General features: G+C 37.3%; 1 protein-coding gene across 6 annotated transcripts in view; it reads right to left on the bottom strand.

The window, feature by feature from the left end:
• ARB2A (ARB2 cotranscriptional regulator A) overlaps positions 1 to 21,758 on the bottom strand; it is a 214,163-nt gene that overhangs the window by 89,571 nt on the left and 102,834 nt on the right. For all 6 annotated transcript variants that reach the window (XM_079995707.1, XM_079995706.1, XM_079995708.1 and 3 more), the window contains one exon: positions 16,886 to 17,005. In XM_079995707.1, the coding sequence (XP_079851833.1) occupies positions 16,886 to 17,005 (120 nt within the window). The remainder of the gene's footprint in view (positions 1 to 16,885; positions 17,006 to 21,758) is intronic.

The raw sequence follows: 21,758 nt of genomic DNA, 5'->3' as shown, positions 1-21,758 counted from the left end.
AGCGGGAAGGTAAACGGCGTTTCCGTGTGCGGCTCTGGCTCTGGCTCTGGCTCTGGCCAGAGCAGCGATGTCACGCTGGCCACGTGACCCGGAAGTGTCTCCGGACAGCGCTGGCCCCTGGCCTCTTAAGTGAGATGGGCGCACAACCCCAGAGTCTGTCAAGACTGGCCCGTACGGGCAGGGGTACCTTTACCTTTACCTTTATTATACAAAAACTATTATTAATAAAGTATTTCTGGCTCTAAAATCAAGGATGCCTGTCATTACCCTTTATGGAGTGGTAGAGACATAACACTGGTAATGCCTTAACTTCATTTTTTTTATATCTGTCCCAGGGTTGTATATTCCATATATTAGCTCCTCCTCTATGTGGATTACCTCCTCCACCCTTAACCATGGTTACATATTACATTGGCATTGATATCAACCAATTCTAATGCCAAGCTTCCCACTTAAGTAGAGTTTAGAGCTAGTTAACAAGCCCTGGTTAAGAAGGAACCTAATTATCACGCATCATGGTTAATGCATAACCATGCTTAAAACAGACAAGGAAAGGACCAGGGCAATTGCACTGAAAGAAGAGGGGAACGTGAGTGTGATCTCATGGCCCTCTCCCAGTTGCTTAGCACTGGTGATTGGTTAAGGGGTCACCAACATAATGTTTGCAATGGCCCTGTGAAGTTAGTAAAGTGCAAAGCATTCCTTTGAAACCACAAAAAAAAAAAAAATCCATATGGGGTCAACATATCCCTTAAGTGGAAAAATGTGAGTGAAAAAACTCAACTTCACCTAATTAAATGCTAATTTTGTAGGAATTCTTCAAAATAGACTACACAATCCACCCGCCAGGCCCAGGAGGCTGAGCAATCTTAAATATTTTCTAATGTTAGTTTAATTTAGGTTTTTATAATTTAATAGTTTTAAGCAGACCTTCTGTATTACCATATACTTGTTTGGTCTTATTCCTACAATGATAATTCTTCCAATTCTGATTTTCTGAATCACAGCTGAATTGCTTGACTGTCTGTTTGTTCTGAAAGATACATTTTAACTTTGGAAAGAAAACAGCTTCTAACTTCATGAAATGATTTTTGTATTTAACCAATATAATCAGCCAAAGATAAACATGATAAAAGTTATTATATGGTGTCAAATATATTTATTACCTGAATATATTATCATCATATGCCTAAACATTAAATAGTCTGTCAATACTTCCAATTAAAAATATTTATACTGATAGCTAAAATTACTGATAGTTCCTTTACTACATAATATTGCAAAATATTTCCGTATGCTCAGTTGCTAGTGCAGCAGAATTGTCAGCAGTTTCTACAAATATGAAATGCAGTTGCAGTTTTCACATACAACTCACAGGTCAATGTATTCTCCCGTTTTAATAATGGCTTTTCCTATTACATTCATTATTCATATAGAAAAAGGATAGTACTTTTAAGGCATTATATTGCTTTCTTGAGGAATATGAGCTTTGTGACTTGAGAGGCCATTTTCTAAAGATCCTAATAGCCAAATGACATCTTGGGATATGCTATGCTCATACAGTATTTGCATAATAATGGAGGTATTTTATACATACGGGCTGAATTACACTTATCCAAGTTCTATTTTTTAAAATGGGAATTACAAAAATTCCCTATTAATTCCCTATTTCCCTAAAATAAATTCCTTTTTTTATAACGAAGATACAAAATCAGAATACAAATGTGAATAAAATAGGAATGTGAAATAGTTAGCATGAAGCAATTCTGTTGATTTCATGAAAGAATGCTTTAATGTTTCCTAATCAAACTAGATTTGAAAAGCGCTTAACTTTGATTGGATCATGCTCTATGTATTTTATGTTGAATTGTCGCAAAAGATCATTTTAATGTCGGTTCTCCAACTTATTTTTCAATTAAAAATTATTGTTTTATTTAAAGTATTTATGACAAATTTCAGAGCCACCAGAAATCATTTGCATCCTAGAAAGAACACCCCACTGGATTCCACACCCAATAGGCACGAAAATGCATTCTTGAACGGGATACAAATGTCCATGAGATGCACTTGTTTCTTATATATAACTGTGTGCATTAGGATAAAAGGCATCTTTTTGCAATGGGGTCTACTTTGTCAATTAATTGAGACTTGAAGTCACAAAAATGATCTGTGTTACATGTTGGTTTTTGTACTTGGTCCAGCAGTTCCCTATGCCAAAGATATAAGGCACTTTTAAAACACAACAGTCTTCAGCAGCGAAAACTGATATGTGAAAAATCAACTAAGTGATGATGGCTCTCGCAAGCAGATTTGTATGGTTTTGACTAAATGTTGATGTTCAGAATAATCACCAAGTAGTATTGTAAGAAATAGGATTCACCTTGTGGGATGCTGGAGCCAATGGGATGGTTCATGTCCTCGTCACGTGACGCTAGGCAGGAGGACATGACCCATTTCATTGGCTCTAACATCCCTACTCTCAAATCTACACTTCAGGTAAGACCAATCGTTCTTTCTACAGGCCTTCAAAAGTTGACTCACTGGCAACTAATAGACTACTGTGGGAACAGAATGCAAAACTAGAGAGGCCTTTGATCAGATTCAGCAGGGTTCTTCTCATGACTATATCGGGTTTATTTCCAATTAAACACTTTCAAAACAGAATTTCAAATCAGGTTTGTGTCATTCAATCGTGGGTTAAGACTTCAGTTTTATGCCACCATTAAGTATAAAAGGAAATTGTTGGAAAATATGGTCTTACCCTGACGAACACATCTTACATTCTAATGCCATTCATGCTGTTGCTTATGCAGTCAAAACAACAACATCCACACATAAGGTGGTATCAGCAGATTTGGGTTCAAGGCTTCAAAGCTTGCTGAAGTAAAAAAAAGGGGGGGGGAGAGGTGGGGTCAGGGATGTCCTATTGTGCTCAGCCCCCATGAAATGTTTACTGACAGAGAGGGAAAACCTGAAAACCATGTCAGAGAAGGAATGGAAAGGAGTGGCAGGAAATTGAGGGTGACAAAAAAGACAGGTAGATACAAAAAGGGTAGAGAGAACTATCTCATTCTTTGGGTAGGTCATTTCTGGGTTCACACTGATAGGCAATTTTCAAATGTTCCCAGGGTCAAAAGAGCTGTTTCCAAAAATAGAGAAATCCAAGATTTTAATGTATCTGAATTAGGCACCAGTCTACCTGACCCTCACCACAAACCCAAATGGAGAAAAAAATAATTCCAAACAAAACAGTGGGGATTGAGAATGCTCAATGGGTATAGAAAGCTGACTGATAGTTTCATTCGGGGGGAATGAGATGCAATGGCTAGAGCCCTGAACAACAGAATTCATACTGCAATATTCTGTTGCATTTTCCACTTGCAACTGTCAATTTCACTTGTACATGATAGTCAAACATTATCTACATCAATACTGAGATCCCTATCTACCACTGTATTCTACAGCTGTTTGCAAAAGAAAAAGAAAAAGAATAACGTCTCAATGTTTCAAACTGAAGAAATTCAGGGTTAGAAAGGGAAGAGGGAACAGACACCAACAAAAACAGAGTTAATTCATATCTAGGCTTCTAAATCCTTAAGAAAATGTACCGGTAATTTATTTTTGCTAGGAGCAAAATGCATTACAGTATTTTGAACCAAAATAATATGGAAAAAATAGTATACATGCTGGGAATTGTTTTTCACATAACTTTTCAATATAATGCAGGCTACAGTACACCAAAAAGCAGAAAGATATTCAAATTAGAATAAAGAGACAGGTGTCCTGGAAGAAAAACACCAAACCTGTACTCAAAGGAACATCTGAATAAAATTGAGACATCTGCAGTAAAGTTTTACCTTCTCCCTAGAATGTTTGAGATGAACTCAGTGTAACACTGTCTTCCAAGAAAAGACAAAGTGATCAATGCAAGAACACATCAGGCTCCCTTGGACAGGCCAATCAATGCAAGAAAGAACCTTGCCCAGGGCCTTATGCAAATAGAAGCACGTCCTGCAACCTAGGGAGGGAACATGCGCAATAGATCAATTGGATCTGAAAAACCTTACAGCTATATCAGCCTCAGACAGTAAATATATAATGATGAATCCCTCACGTTCTCAGCTGAACTCTTAAACTAGGTTATTCTCAACAGCTAGTTGAAAATTACAGGAGGTCTGTACAGAGCAATAGTGTAAGATGGCAAACTGAATTACAGTTTTAAAAGAACATAACAATGAACTATCAGTATCATTTCAGCAACATTAAGAAATCAAAATATTTAATTTAGCAAGATTGGTCTGAGAATAAAAACTTTTTAAAGCATCAGGTTTTTTTAAATCCAGTTCTTTCTGCACACTTCTCTGTACCTCTTGAAATGGAATGAATCATTGCCTTTTAATTACATTTTAAAAATTATTATTTTTTGACTCTTTCATTTAAATGTACTCTCAATATATGCTTCAACTTATTTGCATCCTCATTATAAAGGGGTCTTCAATTGAGCTAATGCTTATATAAAAGAAAGAAGAGAATTATTCTTCCTTCAACATATATCAAACATATTTAATATGACTAATAAAATATTTGTAAAGCTGAATTTACCGTAGATGGCAGACCACTTTCTGCATCAATGCAAATATAATAATTCATTGAAAAGGATAAATAGTAACAAATAATTCTTCTCCTGAAAATTTGCACACACCTTTTTTTTACAAATAATCATTCATTTTGAAAACAAATTCCTAAAATGTATCATGTTTGTAAACAAGATCAACATACTCTCCAACTTTTATAGAACAGTAATATAAGAATACTATTGGAGTAACAGCTAGGTAAGCACAAATAGAAGAGAGATACCCCAAAACAAATAATACAGCATAATCAAACTCCTTGGTAACTAACAGCTCAGGTGCAAGACCAAAGACAGAACAAGGAAAATAAAAATGTTTGTCATGAAACTGAGTATTAAAATGCTACTATATTTTCAGATCTCTAAACTCTAAATTTTCAAATGGGAAATGCAATGTGAACTTAGGATGTCAACCCAACTCTTCCCTTAAGATCGTTTCATTTTATACTACAGCACCACTAAGCTGTGTCACCTTTAAAACAATTGGTGCGCTCAAATGCTTTCTGTGTTAAATAAAGCATCAGATTTTCCAACTGTATGAAAAAGCAAATAATCAAGTACCTGACTGACCATTTTCATGGAGGTCTAAAGATTTCCAGTACTTCAATTAAAAATGCTTGAGGAGTAAGAAAAAATATTGCAAGATGGAGACTTGGAAAACAAATATATGTTATTTCTGTTCCTGTCCAAACCATGTGTAATGCAAGGGAGACGCAGGGAGACTTTCTTATGCCCTTCCTTTCAAAGTAGGCCAGTCACATCTCAAAATTATAACATACACCTTATTAATATCTATAACCCCCAAGCAGAGTGAATTCTGGAAGGTAAAACCAATTACTTCCAAAAGAACCCAGAGAGAGTGGCCCCTGCACTTCTCAGCCATCTATCTATCTATCTATCTATCTATCTATAGTGGTACCTTGGGTTACAAACACTTTGGGTTACAGACTCCGCTAACCCAGAAATAGTACTTCGGGTTAAGAATTTTACCTCAGGATGAGAACAGAAAGCGCGCTGAGGCAGTGCGGCGGCAGCGGGAGGCCCCATTAGCTAAAGTACCTCAGGTTAAGAATGGTGTCAGGTTAAGAACGGACCTCCGGAACAAATTAAGTTCGTAACCAGAGGTACCACTCTATCTATCTATCTATCTATCTATCTATCTATCTATCTATCTATGTATCAGATTTTCCTGGTCCATGCCTTCTCTCTTTTTCTGGTTGTACAGTCTTTCTTACATATCAGCTACATTTGTTATGAGACATTATAGTGTTGAGTACAGTATAAGGTTGGGGAAGAAGAGGGGGGAGAGGAGGGGTGTTGTGGTGAGGCTTATATCTTTTGTACAGTGTACATAGTGGGTTTTGTGTCAGTGTCAACTTTTGTGTCAGTGTCTCTTTCTATTCATTTATTACATTTCCTTGGTAGTGAGAGGTATTGAGGGGCAGGGTGTGGTTGGTTGTCTGCAGTGGGGTTTGTTTGTATTCGCGAGGGGGGAGGGCTTGTTGGGTCAGGTAAGCCAGATTGATTTGTATGCTGTCGGTGGATCCTTGTTGTCTTGTTGGTATGTGATACAGGGGAGCCATACTAGGGTAAAGGCATCCTCTTCTATTTGTGCCCATGTCAGTTTCAGTCTATTGGTAAGCTTTTCTAGTAAGGCTTTTCCCATACAATTTGATACCATTGGTCCATGTTTACTCCTGACAGGTTTCTCCAGTGTCTGGCTATGAGGCTTCTGGTTGTTGAGAGTAGGTGGGTTATAAGCTCTGTATAATGTTAGTGGTCATTATGAAACTTGGAAGACGTCCAGTAGGGCCAGTTCTAGGGTGAGTTCTAATACCTGTTTAGTTATTTTGTATATCTCTTGTAGGACTTTGTATATTGTGGTTACCATCCCCTTGCCATGTTCCTCTGCTATCAGGTTTTTGAAGGTGGTCAAGGGTCTAGTGGCTTCTGATTTTACTGCTGGATTGTTTAAGAAGGCATGTAGTTGATGGTGAGTTAGCCAAGGTATTTGGGTGTCCCTTAGTTTGTTTTGTGGTTCTTGTGTTGCTATGGGTTTTTGTAGAAGTCTTTTAGACTTCTGCCAGGTTTTTATCTGGAGGTTTTGTGCTGCATGTTGGGATAGTGGTTGATAGGCCGGGGGGTTGGTGGGGATAGGGAAAGTTTGCCTACTTTTCTTTATCTCAGTTTATGAGGAACAACAGATGCCTTCCCCACTCTGAGATTCAGAACATCCTGCTCTTTTCCCCATGAAATCCCACTTTTCTACTCAAGTAGTATGCACTCAGCAGCAAGGTACATGGAAGATTACAATAATAATAAACAATAAACTTAGTTGGTCTCTAAGGTGCTACTGGAAGGCATTTTTTTATTTCTTTTGACTACGGCAGACCAACATGGCTAACTACCTGTAACTAAAATAATCCTAGAGTTTGGCATAAACACACTTCAGACCCCAAGAGCCAAATTATATGAAGTTCTGTTAAAAATAACAAGGAAGGAAGAGGCAAACAGGTAAGCAGAATATTGAAAATAAAGAGAGAACTTTCCTAGTTATTTATAAAGTAGCTTCTGGTCTCCCATGAGTAACAAGAGAGCATGCAGTCCACTGCAGACTTTCTGATGATCCCAGACCAACTTGTGATGGAATGTGAGTGGTCCTGATGTGAGGGCAAAGGCTGCCTGGCCACAGGCTATTTTTAAGCCTATTCATGCTGGGTGGGGTGACAGCTGGCACCTTTTCAGCCAATAAAAGCACAAGTCACATTTGCAAGGTAGTCTTTAAACAAATTAAGGGAAGTCTGGGGTGGGGGTGGGGACATGGCAGACACCTTTTGGGATTTGGGAAATGGTTATTGCTTTATCTTATTGTCAAGACAGACCCTAAAACCTTCCCAACATGCATGTGAGCATATGGATATGGACAAAGACAGTATGAAGAGACACTTCAGGAACTGTGGACACCTTACATATTCCAGGTGCCAGGCAAGTTCCTCATACCTGAAGCACAAGTAAGTTGCATAGCACAGAGAGGGAACTCAACTAGCAGATGGGAAAGACACACAGACCTCCCAATCCTGCACTGTCTTATTAAGCTGCCTGGGTATTTTTCTGTGTTTTTCCACTGGAAGGAGAAATGGTGAAAACTTGATTTCTGTGAAGCTGCACTGATACACCACTGGGCCACACCCTAGAATATTAGGACAAATCTTCCATCAATATAAACTGAGGTAATGCGACTTGGTTAACACATACAGTTAATCTGGCCCATAGTAAGAAATATAAAGAATGTGGAATGAAGGAGCAAAATAAAATAAAAAATCAGGAGTCTCATCTTTTTATATTGATACAAAATGATACAAGTTGTATAATATAAGGAAGTTAGGCTGGGGAAAAAGAGGTTCCATTCTCTTTTAACACTTTAATCTTAACAGAACATAGTCCAGTTTTATCAGAACTACATTAATTTCCCACCATGTCTGTGCCATGAAAGACTACTCAGCCGAGGATTAGATATAAAAGCGCAGCACACAGCAGTGTGGGTAGTCATTCAGCTTCTTATGTAATAGGTTTATCAAGTCAGCATTTAAGGATTTATACCAAGTGTCTTTATAATTATGTTAATTGGTAGATAACACATGGGTCAACTATAAACTACTCAATATTTTCAAATAGCTAAGCAACACTAAGATGCACAGAAGCATGGATACATTTAGTGTAATCAAAAAGATTTAGCATGCTTTTTATTGATTTCAAATTTAAGTCCCTGTGATCTCTGGTTAGCAACAATATTAACCTCTGGATACACTGAATATGGAGTTGTATGGGCTAACTATTGCATTTACAGTATATACTATTTTTTTGTTATACTTGACTTTTTCTTAAAGAGCCAATATAGTATTGGCATCAAAAGTCTATTTTTGAATTCCTGCTTTGACAAACACTAATAATTCAGAGTCCAAGACTTTATGGTTAAGTGTACTGTATAACTCTAACATGTCCGGTTGTCCCTCTGATTCTCATTATTGTCTCAAAGCCTGATTCTCACAAAACATTTCTTTTACACTGGATTTGCCTGCAGTCATGTCAGTGACACAGCTTATTCAACTAACAGTGAAAGTACATTTGCTCAATAGCTTTCACATTAGGACCAAAGAAGAAAAACGATATGAACAACATATATGAACATATGAAGATGCCTTAAAGTGGCCTCATTCATGTGCAATGCTAAATCATAGTGAGAACAAAAGTATTTACTTCTGAATTTAAACTATTTATGATTTGTCTTTATCCCCAAACCAGGACAAACTAGTTAGTTTAAACTATGATTTGTCTGAGCCCATTCCAAAATGTGCCTTACAACATGACTTGTTCAGACACACCATAATTAAAACTAACTGAAGTTCTTCCCAATCTGGACATTACATCAAACTGTGGTTAATTTAAAACTGGAAACAAAAGCTTCTGACTCCCCTCTTTATGGTGTACCAGAGAAGTGTGGAGGAGAGGGCATGCAAGTCCATGCCTCACCCAGCCTCATTCCCATCAAAAGTGCTCCATCTAGCCCAGAATTGTCTGCTCTCACAGACATTCTCCTAGGCACCAGGCAGAGCTCCCAGATCCTATTAGCTGGAGCTGTCAGGATTTGACCCTAGGACCTCTGCCTCCAAAAGTTGGGAAAACTTTGGCAACAACCTCTTTGCAGTGTTGCACCACAGGTGAAGTGGGGAAACAAGAAACACTTGTGTGCATGTTCAAGCCCTTGCACAACAGAGGCTTTCTTTGATATTCACTCTGTTACAATACTATTGCTTCTTCCCTTCAACATTCAGAGAATAATAATTAACAACAACAAAGCCCCCTAGGTTTCACACTAGGCCCCAAACCTTGAAATACATTCTACGTCTATTCTTTTATCAGTATTTAGTTTCTTTTATCAGTATTTGGTTTCTAAAATACTACAGTTGTTCTCAATTCAGACTCCCAATATCCACCATGGTAGGTGAGTGCCTTGAAACATTCTTAGAAACCAGTAGTAATTTGTTTCCCGACTCTGCAGGTGTATGAAGTGGGGTCATATAGGAAAACTGCACTGGAAATGAAGTATGAGTAACTTGTATACATGTGCAACTGAAACAGCCACCTCATCACCAGCAGTGGCAACATCGAAGGTTAGGGGAGTGGACATTTATAATCATTTCCTCCCCCATTCAAACCTTTACTTGATCGTCTTGCCACCAGAAAGAGAGAAAAGCTCTTGATTGTCCAGCTGCCTGGTTGAAAAGCAGCCCTAGCACATCTGGTGCTTTCTGGTCTTTTCTAGTCCTGATTACCACACTGCACATATTAGGGTAAGGGAGTTATTGTTTCCATGGTCAATATGGAACTTCAAAGAGCAACAGTTATACCAGCAGCAATATTTAGACCAGGAGAATGCAGCTTTTCCATCATTCACCCCAGTATTTTCAGATGTTACCAATGCCTTTTAAAAAGTTGTCGATAGCCAACTAAGTCATACTCAGAGTAGACCCTTTGAAATAAATGGGCTTAATGCCAACGATTTCAATGGATCCGAGTATGATTGGTACTGGATACTGCCCTTTCTTTATGTATTAATCTTTATTATCAGCCACCTTAGAGGTGTGTTGTGAAGAAAGGCAAGATATAATTATTTTAAATAAACTGCCTTTGGAAAAATGCTTCCCCTACTGCATTTGTGCCCCCCCCCACTACTCCTGTTCTTTTAAAATTTCCATTCTAACTTCTTCAGGGTTGGGGCCTTTTTAATTTTGTTCCTCTCTAAAGTACACATATCAATGGTAGTACATAAAAATTAATACATTCCTTTGAGAAGTTGCTTTAAAGATGGAGCTTCTCTTTATTTACATACTTCATAGTACTAAGAATTTAATTAGAACCATGCTATCTATGTCTAGCTCTCAGTAGGCAAAGCAAGAGGTGAGCTATGGGGTAAGTAATAATCTCTATTTCAATGACAGTATAAAAGGAAATATGAAAAAAAATGTGATATGGTTAGAATTTTGAAATTCCATAAGAAGAATGCTATGACACACATCTATTTTTGGTACTGAGAACAGTTATCTATTAGCCTAAAATTATCTATTAGTTATCTATTAGCCTAAAATTATCTATTAGTTATCTATTAGCCTAAAATTTAATTTCAAACTTTTAATTTGTGTATCTTACATTTTCTCAGTCTTACCATCAGTTCACATTTGAAAGCAACCCTGTATCAGGAAAAAAAATTATGTCTAATGTTTTACAATTTTTTAATGTGTTGTAAGCTGCCCAGTGGGCTTATATTAATAATTATTATTAGTTCTTACATAACATGTTAAAAACAATTTATTTAGATATATTTATTAGAAATTTTATTTCCTACACATATTGAGTCACATTCAGTTATTTATTTTGTAATCTATGAACCCTGAAAGGCTGGAGAACAGTAGCTCCTCAGTACAATAACAAGAGAGCTTGGTGGGCTGTCACACAGTATGATGTAGTGTAGGCTCCCTGTATTTCCTCTAAGAACTCACTATATAGTTCTTCCCTTACCCCTGCCCCACTGAAGTGCTCATCCTCTCATTGGAATATTAATGTGAAGCCAAGAAAGCCAAGATAACTATTTTAATGTCTGCATTCATTTTGATCAAAATTCCAAACACAGCAAGCTAGAAACTCCTCCTCCTACAACAGATGCTACAGGTTGTCACACTACAGGTTCAAAATAGGTTAAAAGTCTTGTTCTACTCTGAAAGTCCTAATTTGGCATCTCCTGCTTAGTTTACTGGTAAATAGTTAAATTAAATGTTGTTAAGAAACTACTTCAAAACTAAACTCTTGCTATGTAGGGGCTCCAATTTAGTTACCTTAACTTGAAATTGAGCTGCAAAGCTTGCAGATGGGTGATTTGCTTTGGTTTACCAAAGTCGGTCCAACTCTTAAGCAAGTGACCTCAAGCAACAATATTGCTTGGAAAACCATGGTTTTATATATGTATTTCTTAGATGTATATAACAATATCACTATATCTATCTGTGCATAGGTTTTAAATGCATATCCTGCTCTTACATGGGTCTTGTATAATAAATATCTGAAAAGTTTACAGGTTTATTTTTTTGTATGCAAAATGATTCAATAATCAAAACTTTATTGAGCATAGTGGTTACTACCTAAAGTTCCAACTCATCAAATGAGACTAAGAAGGAGGAAGCTGACAGGCAGTGCCACACACTGGACTGCACACTGCAATTATGAAGGGAAGTAGCTAGGGTGACAGAGAGCAGAGTGAGGTTGCTGGGGGCAGCCCCCCATTTGCCCTAAAGGACCAGTTTGCACTGCTCTATTCCATGGGACATTTTTCTATGTCTGTTTCTAAGGTACAATAGTTACTTCATGGTGACTCTTACATTTCTGAAATGATTGTTTGAATTGGCTTAGTGAAAAAGAGCATGTATTCCCTAGCAGCACTTAAATATCACAAAAAACCGTTAAATAAATATTTGGAAATAAATTATTTAAGAAGACAAGAACCACTGTAGCTCACTGTTAAATATATTTTTCACTCAATAAACATTCCTGTTTTTTAAAGGACAAAAAAAGCCAAATGTTTGGAAAAAGTGAAGTATTTCAACAGTTGATTTATCAATCATTCAGGTTGCCTGTACTTACAGCAAATAAATATATTAAATACATTGTTAAAACTCTTTTCCATAGTATAGATCTTTTCTTAAATCTGTTATCTTCTGTGAAATGTATTCTTCAGAACTAGTTTTGCACGTGTGATAGATATGTGATGTCCCAGTGGCTATATATTATATTCTTCCTCCCATGCACACACCTCCTGCAGAGATAGCAGACTACAGAAGCTGACCCTTACTGAGACCATCTTGTCTATCTGACAAAGCTCCTTTTTAACTTCTTACTTACTGCTTACTTCCTGCGATGGAGAAAAACTTTAGCTCTGCTTGTGATAATTTCACAGGCCCTGAGTACCCTGACCCTAGAAGCCCCAAGGTCAGAAGTCAAATCTTGTTCTGAAACATCTGTGTGATTCATATTAAAGTAGAACAAAAGTGGAGAAATATCCACCAGCGTGACAAGAGAAACAAGCAAAATGGGAATGACACATTGGTCATCTGTTAGCCATGCCATCTCAAGACAGTGACTGAAAAGGGAGAGGGGAAGCTTTAGTTCAAAACGGTTTTGAATCTTAATACTTCAAGCAAACATTTCTATTTTTAAAATTAAGAATTAACAAACTGAATGTGTTACATCTCTTGCCAACAGAGTTCCTCAAATTAACAGTTTGCTAAAAACATAAATCATTACAATATATGGAGAAATTATATGTATCATTTAAAATGTTAATTGTTAATAACGTCTTTTGAAAACACGGAAGGTCTTTTTACTGCTTACTTCTGCATAGCACTGACTAGACAAGACAATATTTTCTAGTTACAAAGGGTGATAAAAATGTAAAAAATTACAGCTGATCATGTCAGTCAAATATTTGGGAGGCTAGACAGATAATTCTCTGTTTTCTGTTCATCATTCACAATACGGCTGGAGAAATAGTGAAGCAACAAGAACAATTAGCATATTGCTTTCTGAAACAGGAAAACTTGTTCCAGCACTGGAAAAATTGGGAAACCATGTGACAAATGAACATCTTTCTTATTCATTGCCTAGTTGTGCCAGATACATACTAATCAAAGTCTAGAAAACAAAGTATCACAGGAGCATCACTTTCCTATCATCTCTAAAACCAAAAGTTCATTTTATTTACCAAGCAGTAAAGGACTAAAAACAAACAATTTTCAATACAGGAGTACCATCTCTACATGTAAAATTCATAATGTCATCCATCTCCATTATAAAACAAAATAAATATAAAACTAAATGACCTTTAAAAGTGTATTTTGGTTCCCTACCATGGTAACTGGTGCATTCATACTATTAACTATGGGTGTAGTCAAGGTCAGGGGTCAGGAGGGCCATTTAGCCTAGGGCCTCAAGCTAAAAAAAGGCCTCGAATCTAGACACTTGTTAATTTTTTGGCATTTAATAAGTTTCTCAACTTGTTTTTTGGTGCACTGAACCAAATTGTGACATACTACCACCTTAGAGCTGCAAATTTGAAAACATAAGAGATGTGATTTGGTAAAAGACTTTTGTTGTTACCGTAACTGCTTTTGTCTTATGCTTAATATCAACTGTGACACTACAAGAAAGCAATATTTCCCCTCAGTAACTAGGTGCAATTGCACAGCACACACAAAAGCCTAGAAAAGCATTCACTTTAAAAGGAATTGAATTCTCTCTCACACACAAACTTCGTTTTTGTGTATTGCCTTTTTTTTTTAATTATAGCTAGGGACAGTGATAGCTGGGCCATTAAGTCAACCAGGGTTTAGCCCTACCAAGTGAAATGGCAACAAAAATTAAAATCAAGCCATTTCTCCCCCACAAAACTGCTAACAGAATGATTTTGGAATCTCCCCCATCTCACTCCCTCTTTTCCCTCCTTCTTTCCACTTCACTCACCTCCTAACATATGCACTATTTATGGAAAGCCTTCACAGCCACAAGCATAATACAATACAAAATGTAGTAATATACTTTGTCGGTTGCCCAACAGAACAAGTGAAAGAAACCCAAGTTTGTATTGAGCTACCTCAAATAAGCTTAAATATAGGTAAGATTTTCACAGCCACAGGGGACAACTCAAGCTGTGATCCTATGCCCCCTTACCTGAGAGGAAGCCACAGAGACATTTGTATGATTGCACTGTTTAACAGTGACATCTCCTACTTATACTATGCAACTCATGACATACTCATTCACAGGAGGAATAACTTGCAAAAAGCCAAACTGAATATCGGAATCATCGCATGCATGTTTAATATCTTGTCTAAAAACAAAAGAGCAATGCTTTACTTTACATCATTAAAGCTGCTAGTCAGAAAGTGCTAAAGCAACAGGAGCCACTCTTGGCAATCCTTTACAGCATGCATAAAGTGCACTCACGACATATCTAGAGTGCTCCCCCCCCCCATCGCATGGAAACCAAAGGGTGTGAGACCCATACAACTTCAAAGAATTACAAAGCAATATGGTCCAGTATGCTTTCTATTTCAGTTTCTGCAACAGTCAAATGCCCACATATTTATCATTCATTCTTACATACAATAAAAATAAAACACAGTACTGTAGTCATATCACATCATTTTGTTCTCTGGTATAAATACCCACAGACAAAATGCATGAACAAAAGATATGTCAATTGAGAATGCTGATACTAATCCATCAATATCTTATACTGTTTATTAACAGCAAACTGAATGTGTATGTATCCTTACATAGTAAAAATAACACTATCCATGGACAAGGGAGAGGTATAAGCAGGCTGGGGAAATCCCAAGATATGCAAGTATATTACAAATTCTCAGGAGCAAGAACATTACTAACACAAGGACTAATTTTATTAGGTCCGAGATAAAGAGAAATAAACTGTATGAGCCAAGGGCCATACAGGTATTTTCAGTCCTTTTACCCATTTAAAATGGGCAAAACTTTTCTAGATGCCTGTAGGATCAAAATTCCAAAATGTAAACATGTCCTATGTCCAATCGCCCACACTATTCTATCTAGTTCCAGGTTGTTCTGATTCTCATTACTCTAATGGAGGCCCTTCCAATATTGTCTGAGATAAAGGGAAGGATCTTACTATGGGTGTTGTGAAATTTCAACTGAGCCTAGCTTGAATACAGGAGTTCACAAGACCCGCCCTCAAATCAAGAAACGAGTTTCCCAACCCATGAACTTCCTCTCTCTGTTCACGCATAGATCCTAGGAAGAAAAGTGGGATACAAATGTAGCAAATAAGAAGAAGAAGAAGAAGAAGAAGAAGAAGAAGAAGAAGAAGAAGAAGAAGAAGAAGAGTTTGGATTTGATATCCCGCTTTATCACTACCCAAAGGAGTCTCAAAGCAGCTAACATTCTCCTTTCCCTTCCTCCCCCACAACAAACACTCTGTGAGGTGAGTGGGGCTGAGAGACATCAGAGAAGTGTGACTGGCCCAAGGTCACCCAGCAGCTGCAGGTGGAGGAGTGGGGAAGCGAACCCGGTTCACCAGATTACGAGTCCCCTGCTCTTAAATCCAAGGACTGAGGGAAGAAGTCTAGTGATTCTTCCTGCCTATCTCTATTACTTCTTTTCGGCCATCCAAAGCCATCACCATAGCAGCCTCCTACACCATTCCCCACTTCCCTTCACAAGAGCATGTGAGTGTATAAAAAGAACAGGGAAAGTAGTGTCCTTTCATCCCATCCTTGATTGCCCTATGTAAATACAAAAGGTTCCCTTAAACAAACAACTGTCCCATAAAACACCATGTCCCCTGATTAGGATGGGATAAGGAGGACGAAAAGAAAGAGAACGATCTGGGGGGAGAGGGCTATTTTTCTCGCCATCACTTCTGCCCCCCTACTAAGAGAAGGAAATGTGATATGTTTAGAGGGGTTTGGAGTAGCAGGAAAGAATGAGGGGCTGGAAATGAGGGGGATATAGGCATGACTAGTTTGTAAGATTGTGAACTACCCTGAGATCCTCGGAAGGAGGGTGGCATACAAATTAAATTAATAATAATAATAATAATAATAATAATAATAATAATAATAATAATAATAATTAAAGCCTGCATTTTTATGCTCTATGGCACAGTGGTAGACTGGAGGGTGGGAAGAAGTGTCATATTTTACTTTGCACAGAATGATCTGGATGGATGGAAATGCTGCGTGTGTGCATCTGTGTTTGTTTGTATGTATGTATGTTTGTGTGTGAGATTGTATGCATGGGGGTGTGGCTGCTTGTGTATGTGTGTATAAGTGAAAAAATGAGAGTGTGAAATAGAGTTCTGTATGTCTGTGTGTGTGTGTGTGTGTGTGTGTGTGTGTGTATACACACACACACACACACACATGCATACATTGCCTTGTCTACGGCTGGCATGTGGCCCTTTTAAGGGTGCCTGACTGTCAACGTGGCTCTTGGGTCAAAAAAGGTTATCCAGCCTTGTTTTACTTAGCAAAAGGGGGGAAAATGAATGAACATAGCCATAGCATATAAAGGAAATATGGTTTTAAGTCCACATACTTAAGAACAACAATACCTAACACTTTGGCAACTATGTGAACAAAAGAAAATAAGGAATAACCAAACAGCAATACTCACCAATTCCACAAATGCAAGTCCACCATAACTGTGAGCCACAAAAAAAACATTTTCAGCTGCTGATTGGGAGATAAAGTGGTCCCATATGTAAATTGCATGTTCTTCAGGAGAGCCATTTTCCTAGAAAGTGAAGATAACACTAATTATGATCATGGTTATTTATTTGGAGCTTGAGATATGCTAGATGCTTTTTTAAAAAGTAAACAAAATGTTCCTGCCCAAGAGGCTTATAATCCAAATAGACAAGAAACACAATGGATAAGAAGGGTTTTTTAAAAAGAGAGAAATAATATGCAGATATGCACCACACACTTCTTTAAACAGACACACACAACCCGCTTCCTAACATGCAGTACATTCACTAAGAAAAAAATGGAACATCATAACTTGCACATGTTATAAAATAGGGAGCTTTTTTTAAAGAAACAGAAGGAAATATAAAGTAAAAGAGAGATAGCAAGGCCAAAAGAAGTTAACTTTTAAGGAGCTTTTAAAGAAGAGAAAAACCAAAGAACAAACAAGAGTGGGAAGAATGAAGAACTGTAGCTGCAATACACTGACCAGAGGCAAGTACAAAACAGAAAGAAACTGATAATCACAATTATTTTGCAACACGTACCCTACCCTAATCTTTTCTCAGCCATCATTGTTTAGTTTTACATTCCTCTGTATTATGCACTTTAAAATAACATTTAAAACCTATTACATCTGAAATACAATGGTCATAGACCATCTAATTCCTTTCAATAGCTGTCCCACTGAAACAAACATTTACCTATATTGTGATAATATGATATGATTAATATAGTGATGTTGTTGCACTGTGTATTTTCCTGCACCTGATCCCTTTCACCTGCTCTACATCACCAGACTAGGGAAACAACATGCAGGAAACTTGCACAAGAGCTTTATAGGGAAAAAGGAGAATTAGATAGTGGTGGGAGCAGCCTGAGGTCAACCTTAATGTCAAGTTCTACCAAAATCTGTAGCAGAAAAATAAGGAGAAGTTGATAGAAACATTTTAAATTCCAGCTATGGGAAGCTAAGTAGTAATGCAGGGTCTATCTTACCTAAAGCCCATGAGACATAGGAGATAGAGAATGCAAGGTAGAACCATCCCTATTCATTTTAATATGTGGATGAAAGGAGGCAGCTGTAACTACTGGCTTTGTCTTCCTTGTTCAATCTAATGAACCTGTTCTTTTCACAAAAGGTTTAAAACCTTAAAATTCCTGCCTAATTAGACAAATCTCATGTCTCTTTTTTGGGGGAAAAACAAGTTAACACTTTATGAATAGAATTTAACAAGTCATTTAATGCAGTGATAAGTTTTAAAAGCTTTATTCTTAATTATTATCTTTATTTTAGTTCTCTTACTAGGAGAAGGCAGAATTAGTACATCTTACTATCTGTCAGTAACTATTAAAATTATCAGACATATCAGATATTGAGCACCTGTCAATCCAGTGAGCTGGAAATTCAATGAAAGACTATTCAGAAGATAAGGGAAATTTGGATTATTTAAGAAAAAATAATAAAAGATTATTTGATCACATATAAAATCCATAAAATTAAAAGCTACAGTGCATATTCGTTTAATGATTACTTTAGTTATTTAAGGGAAAGTGTACAGAAAAAATAGGTTTTTTATTTCTAACTTTTGAATCTTCTATAGACCACAAGATTTATACCAGACAAGGGTGGGATATTAATAAATATACCGGTTAAACACAACATGCTTAATTATATTTACATTATTATTAATGGTTTTGTATAGGTAGGTCTAAGCAGAACCTGCTTATTTTGCTGCTAGGAAGAACTGGTAATTCCCAATTAATAGGGAAAATAGACAATACTGTCATTTGGTACTTTTCCTTATCTGCCTTGGAGCTTAATTTTATAGGATTCTGTAGCAGAAAATTGTGCAATTTTGCCCCACTTACCTTGTATTTGATGCCAGAGTAGCACAAAGTGATATATGCTTAATGAATACAATAAAATAGGGAAGACTAACAAACAAGAGTAGCAAATAAGGAACACTTATTTTGAAAGAGGAGAATCTCAGCTTTAATTTTTGGCAGGAACATAGGAAGGAACCTTCTGTATGGTCACACTAAGCTTTGGAACTCTGCATATTAAGGCCCAGGCCCACCTCACCTTGTCTTTGCCTTCCCACCTTGCTTTTTTGCTTTCTAACAAATACCTTTCTTTTCTGGCAAGTGTTTGGCTGGCCAGGCTGATCATTGTTTTAGTATTTGAAGAACATGGATTTTTTAATGTTACTATTATCTACCATTCAGAACCCAACATAGTAGTAAATAGCCCATTATGGCTAGTAGCCACTGAAAGCCATAATCTTCTATGAAGTTGTCTAATCACCATTTAAAGCTGATAGGCATCACCCTAGCTTGTGGAAGCAAATTCTGCCCTGAAATCTCCCAACATTTAGCTTGATGGGATAACCAGAGGTTCTGCCCTTATATGAATGAGAAAAACATTTCTCTATCCATTTTTGTATCCACTATTCTTGAGAAAAATATAACTGAAACTACCCCATTGTGAAGTTTACTGGCTTTCACCAGGATAATTTCAACAGGACCTTTGCAAGATTCAAAGAAAATTTTCTGTACAGTCATACCTCGGGTTGAAGTCGCTTCAGGTTAAGCCTTTTCGGGTTGCGCTCTGTGGCGACCTGGAAGTAACGGAGTGCGTTACTTCCGGGTTTTGCCGCTCGTGCATGCGCAGACACTCAAAATGACATCATGCATGGAAGCGGCGAATTGTGACCCGCGGACGCGGGTTGCGTTCGCTTCAGGATGTGAACGGGGCTCCGGAACGGATCCCGTTCACATCCAGAGGTACCACTGTATATAAAATGAGGCATTTTAGAGACATATCTAGTCAGTTTGTTTGGGTTATATTACACATTAAGCAATATTATTTTAGTCTGGTTTTTTAAAAAAACAACACAGCATTCTTTGACAAGTAAGACCAGTGAGGCATATAACATTTTAATGAATCAAACCATTAGTGTCCATAGATAAGCAGTGTGCATACAGTATATACAGTGTTTTCTGGAGCTTTCAAAATGCAGGTTAAAATCATGAATGGAATATTGCCATCATTAATTCTTAAATACCAAGCTGAAAGCAGGCAGAAACCAAAGCCTTATCAACTACACCAGATACTAATACCTAGGCATTGCAAGGTCTGCAGTTATGATGGACTACCTGAGCTGATAACACATGGAATTATCTAAACAACATTTGCATATTTGTGTAATTATTTCCTAAGGTTAATTAGCTCCAGCAAAGCAGTTTGCCCTTTGAGACTGCTTACAGTGACAGGTTCACATATTTCCTGCTTTGATGCCAAATTATCCTGATTCTTTTTTTCTTTTTTTGTTCTGCTAACCTGTTGCTGGGCAGATAGAAATCCTGCAATGTTTTCAAGGAGCTCAATCATGATAATTTCAAAATACAAAACTAGAGAACTTTCTCCCAAGAAGTAGACAATAGTCAAATCAGCCTTTCCACAGTTGAAAAGCAAACTGAAACTGTTTCAACAACATGTTAAACCTCTTGGTTTTTATAGCATGACTTCAGATATGCACTTGGTATTTACATACACTCTTACTTTTCTATGTATGTAACCCAGTGCCATGTACTGAAATGTTCATCTGAACTGCTGGATGCCAACAATTTGCAATGGGAAAACAGCTTTCCTGGCACAAGTTATCCATGTCCAGAAACATTTATTGATGTGTATAAATCAACGTGTATGGCAATAAGGGCTACCTTTCTTTAAAAAAGGGAAAAGTTTGGTATCTTAGGTTTTAGCTCCATCAATTCAATTTTGAGCAATTTCTTCCTCACAGCACAGCCACACATGACACAACTCCCATTGCTCAGAAGCCTCACTTTCAACACATGGAGAGGGTTTTCTGGAAAGTGCTGGGGGCTGAATGGGGGAAGAGAAAGGTCTGTTGCACAAGCTGATCTCTGCTCACATAACTGTTGGATACAACCCCCCGTAAAATGGTGTAGACAGAAATTTTACTTCACAATAGAGGTCACCAATGCAGGAAGAAGCAAAGGCATATTTGGGATGGAATATTAGGATGTGGAATATTAGAATGTGGGAAATCTGTCACCCTTTCACACACCTGATTCAGCCTAGACAGGATTTCCTGTGGAAAGTGCAATTAGTTTTGCTGAATGTGAGCTTCATTCATCAGAATGCACTCACTTTAGAAACTATATAGATAGAAGTCTAAGTATTTTAAACACAAAACCTATATAACCAACACCAAGTTATGATTACAAGAGTCCAGCAATAAAATATCTTAGTGTACATACTGATGGTTTTTTAATATTCAGATAGATGCTATCCAAATGAAGCAAACAGGTTATTGTCCATAATCTCTTTTTTCATCAAAGCTCATTCAAAAGTTCAAAACAGGTTTTGCTTTAACCATGTAAAATGCCAATAAGACATTTGCTGCATTGTAATAGTTGCACTTTCTGCTCTGGATGCCCCTTGAATTGAGAATTGTCACCAATGTGTTAATCATTACTATTCTAGTCTGCTATTCAGTGTAACTAAGTTATTGATCCCACTGGTATTTTTCAGTCCTGTTTGACACAGAATAAGAATAGAATAAACATAATGGAGAGCTGTAGTACCAGTTCAAATAGGGCGTATCACCAACAATCATGGAGGAAAACAGGGCAGTTGGAACAAGGGCACTTTACAGAAGGCAAGGCAGAACAATTTAAGAGTGGCCTGATGAGCAGATGTCAGATGTGAGCAGAATGCAGGTCTATGAAGAACATGAAATCCATGGACAGGTACCTAAGATTTAGTGTGAATT

The sequence above is a fragment of the Podarcis cretensis genome (assembly GCF_951804945.1).
Source record: "Podarcis cretensis genome assembly, chromosome: 11".
NCBI classification, from domain to species: Eukaryota; Metazoa; Chordata; class Lepidosauria; order Squamata; family Lacertidae; genus Podarcis; species Podarcis cretensis.
This window is presented reverse-complemented; position numbering and strand designations above follow the sequence as displayed.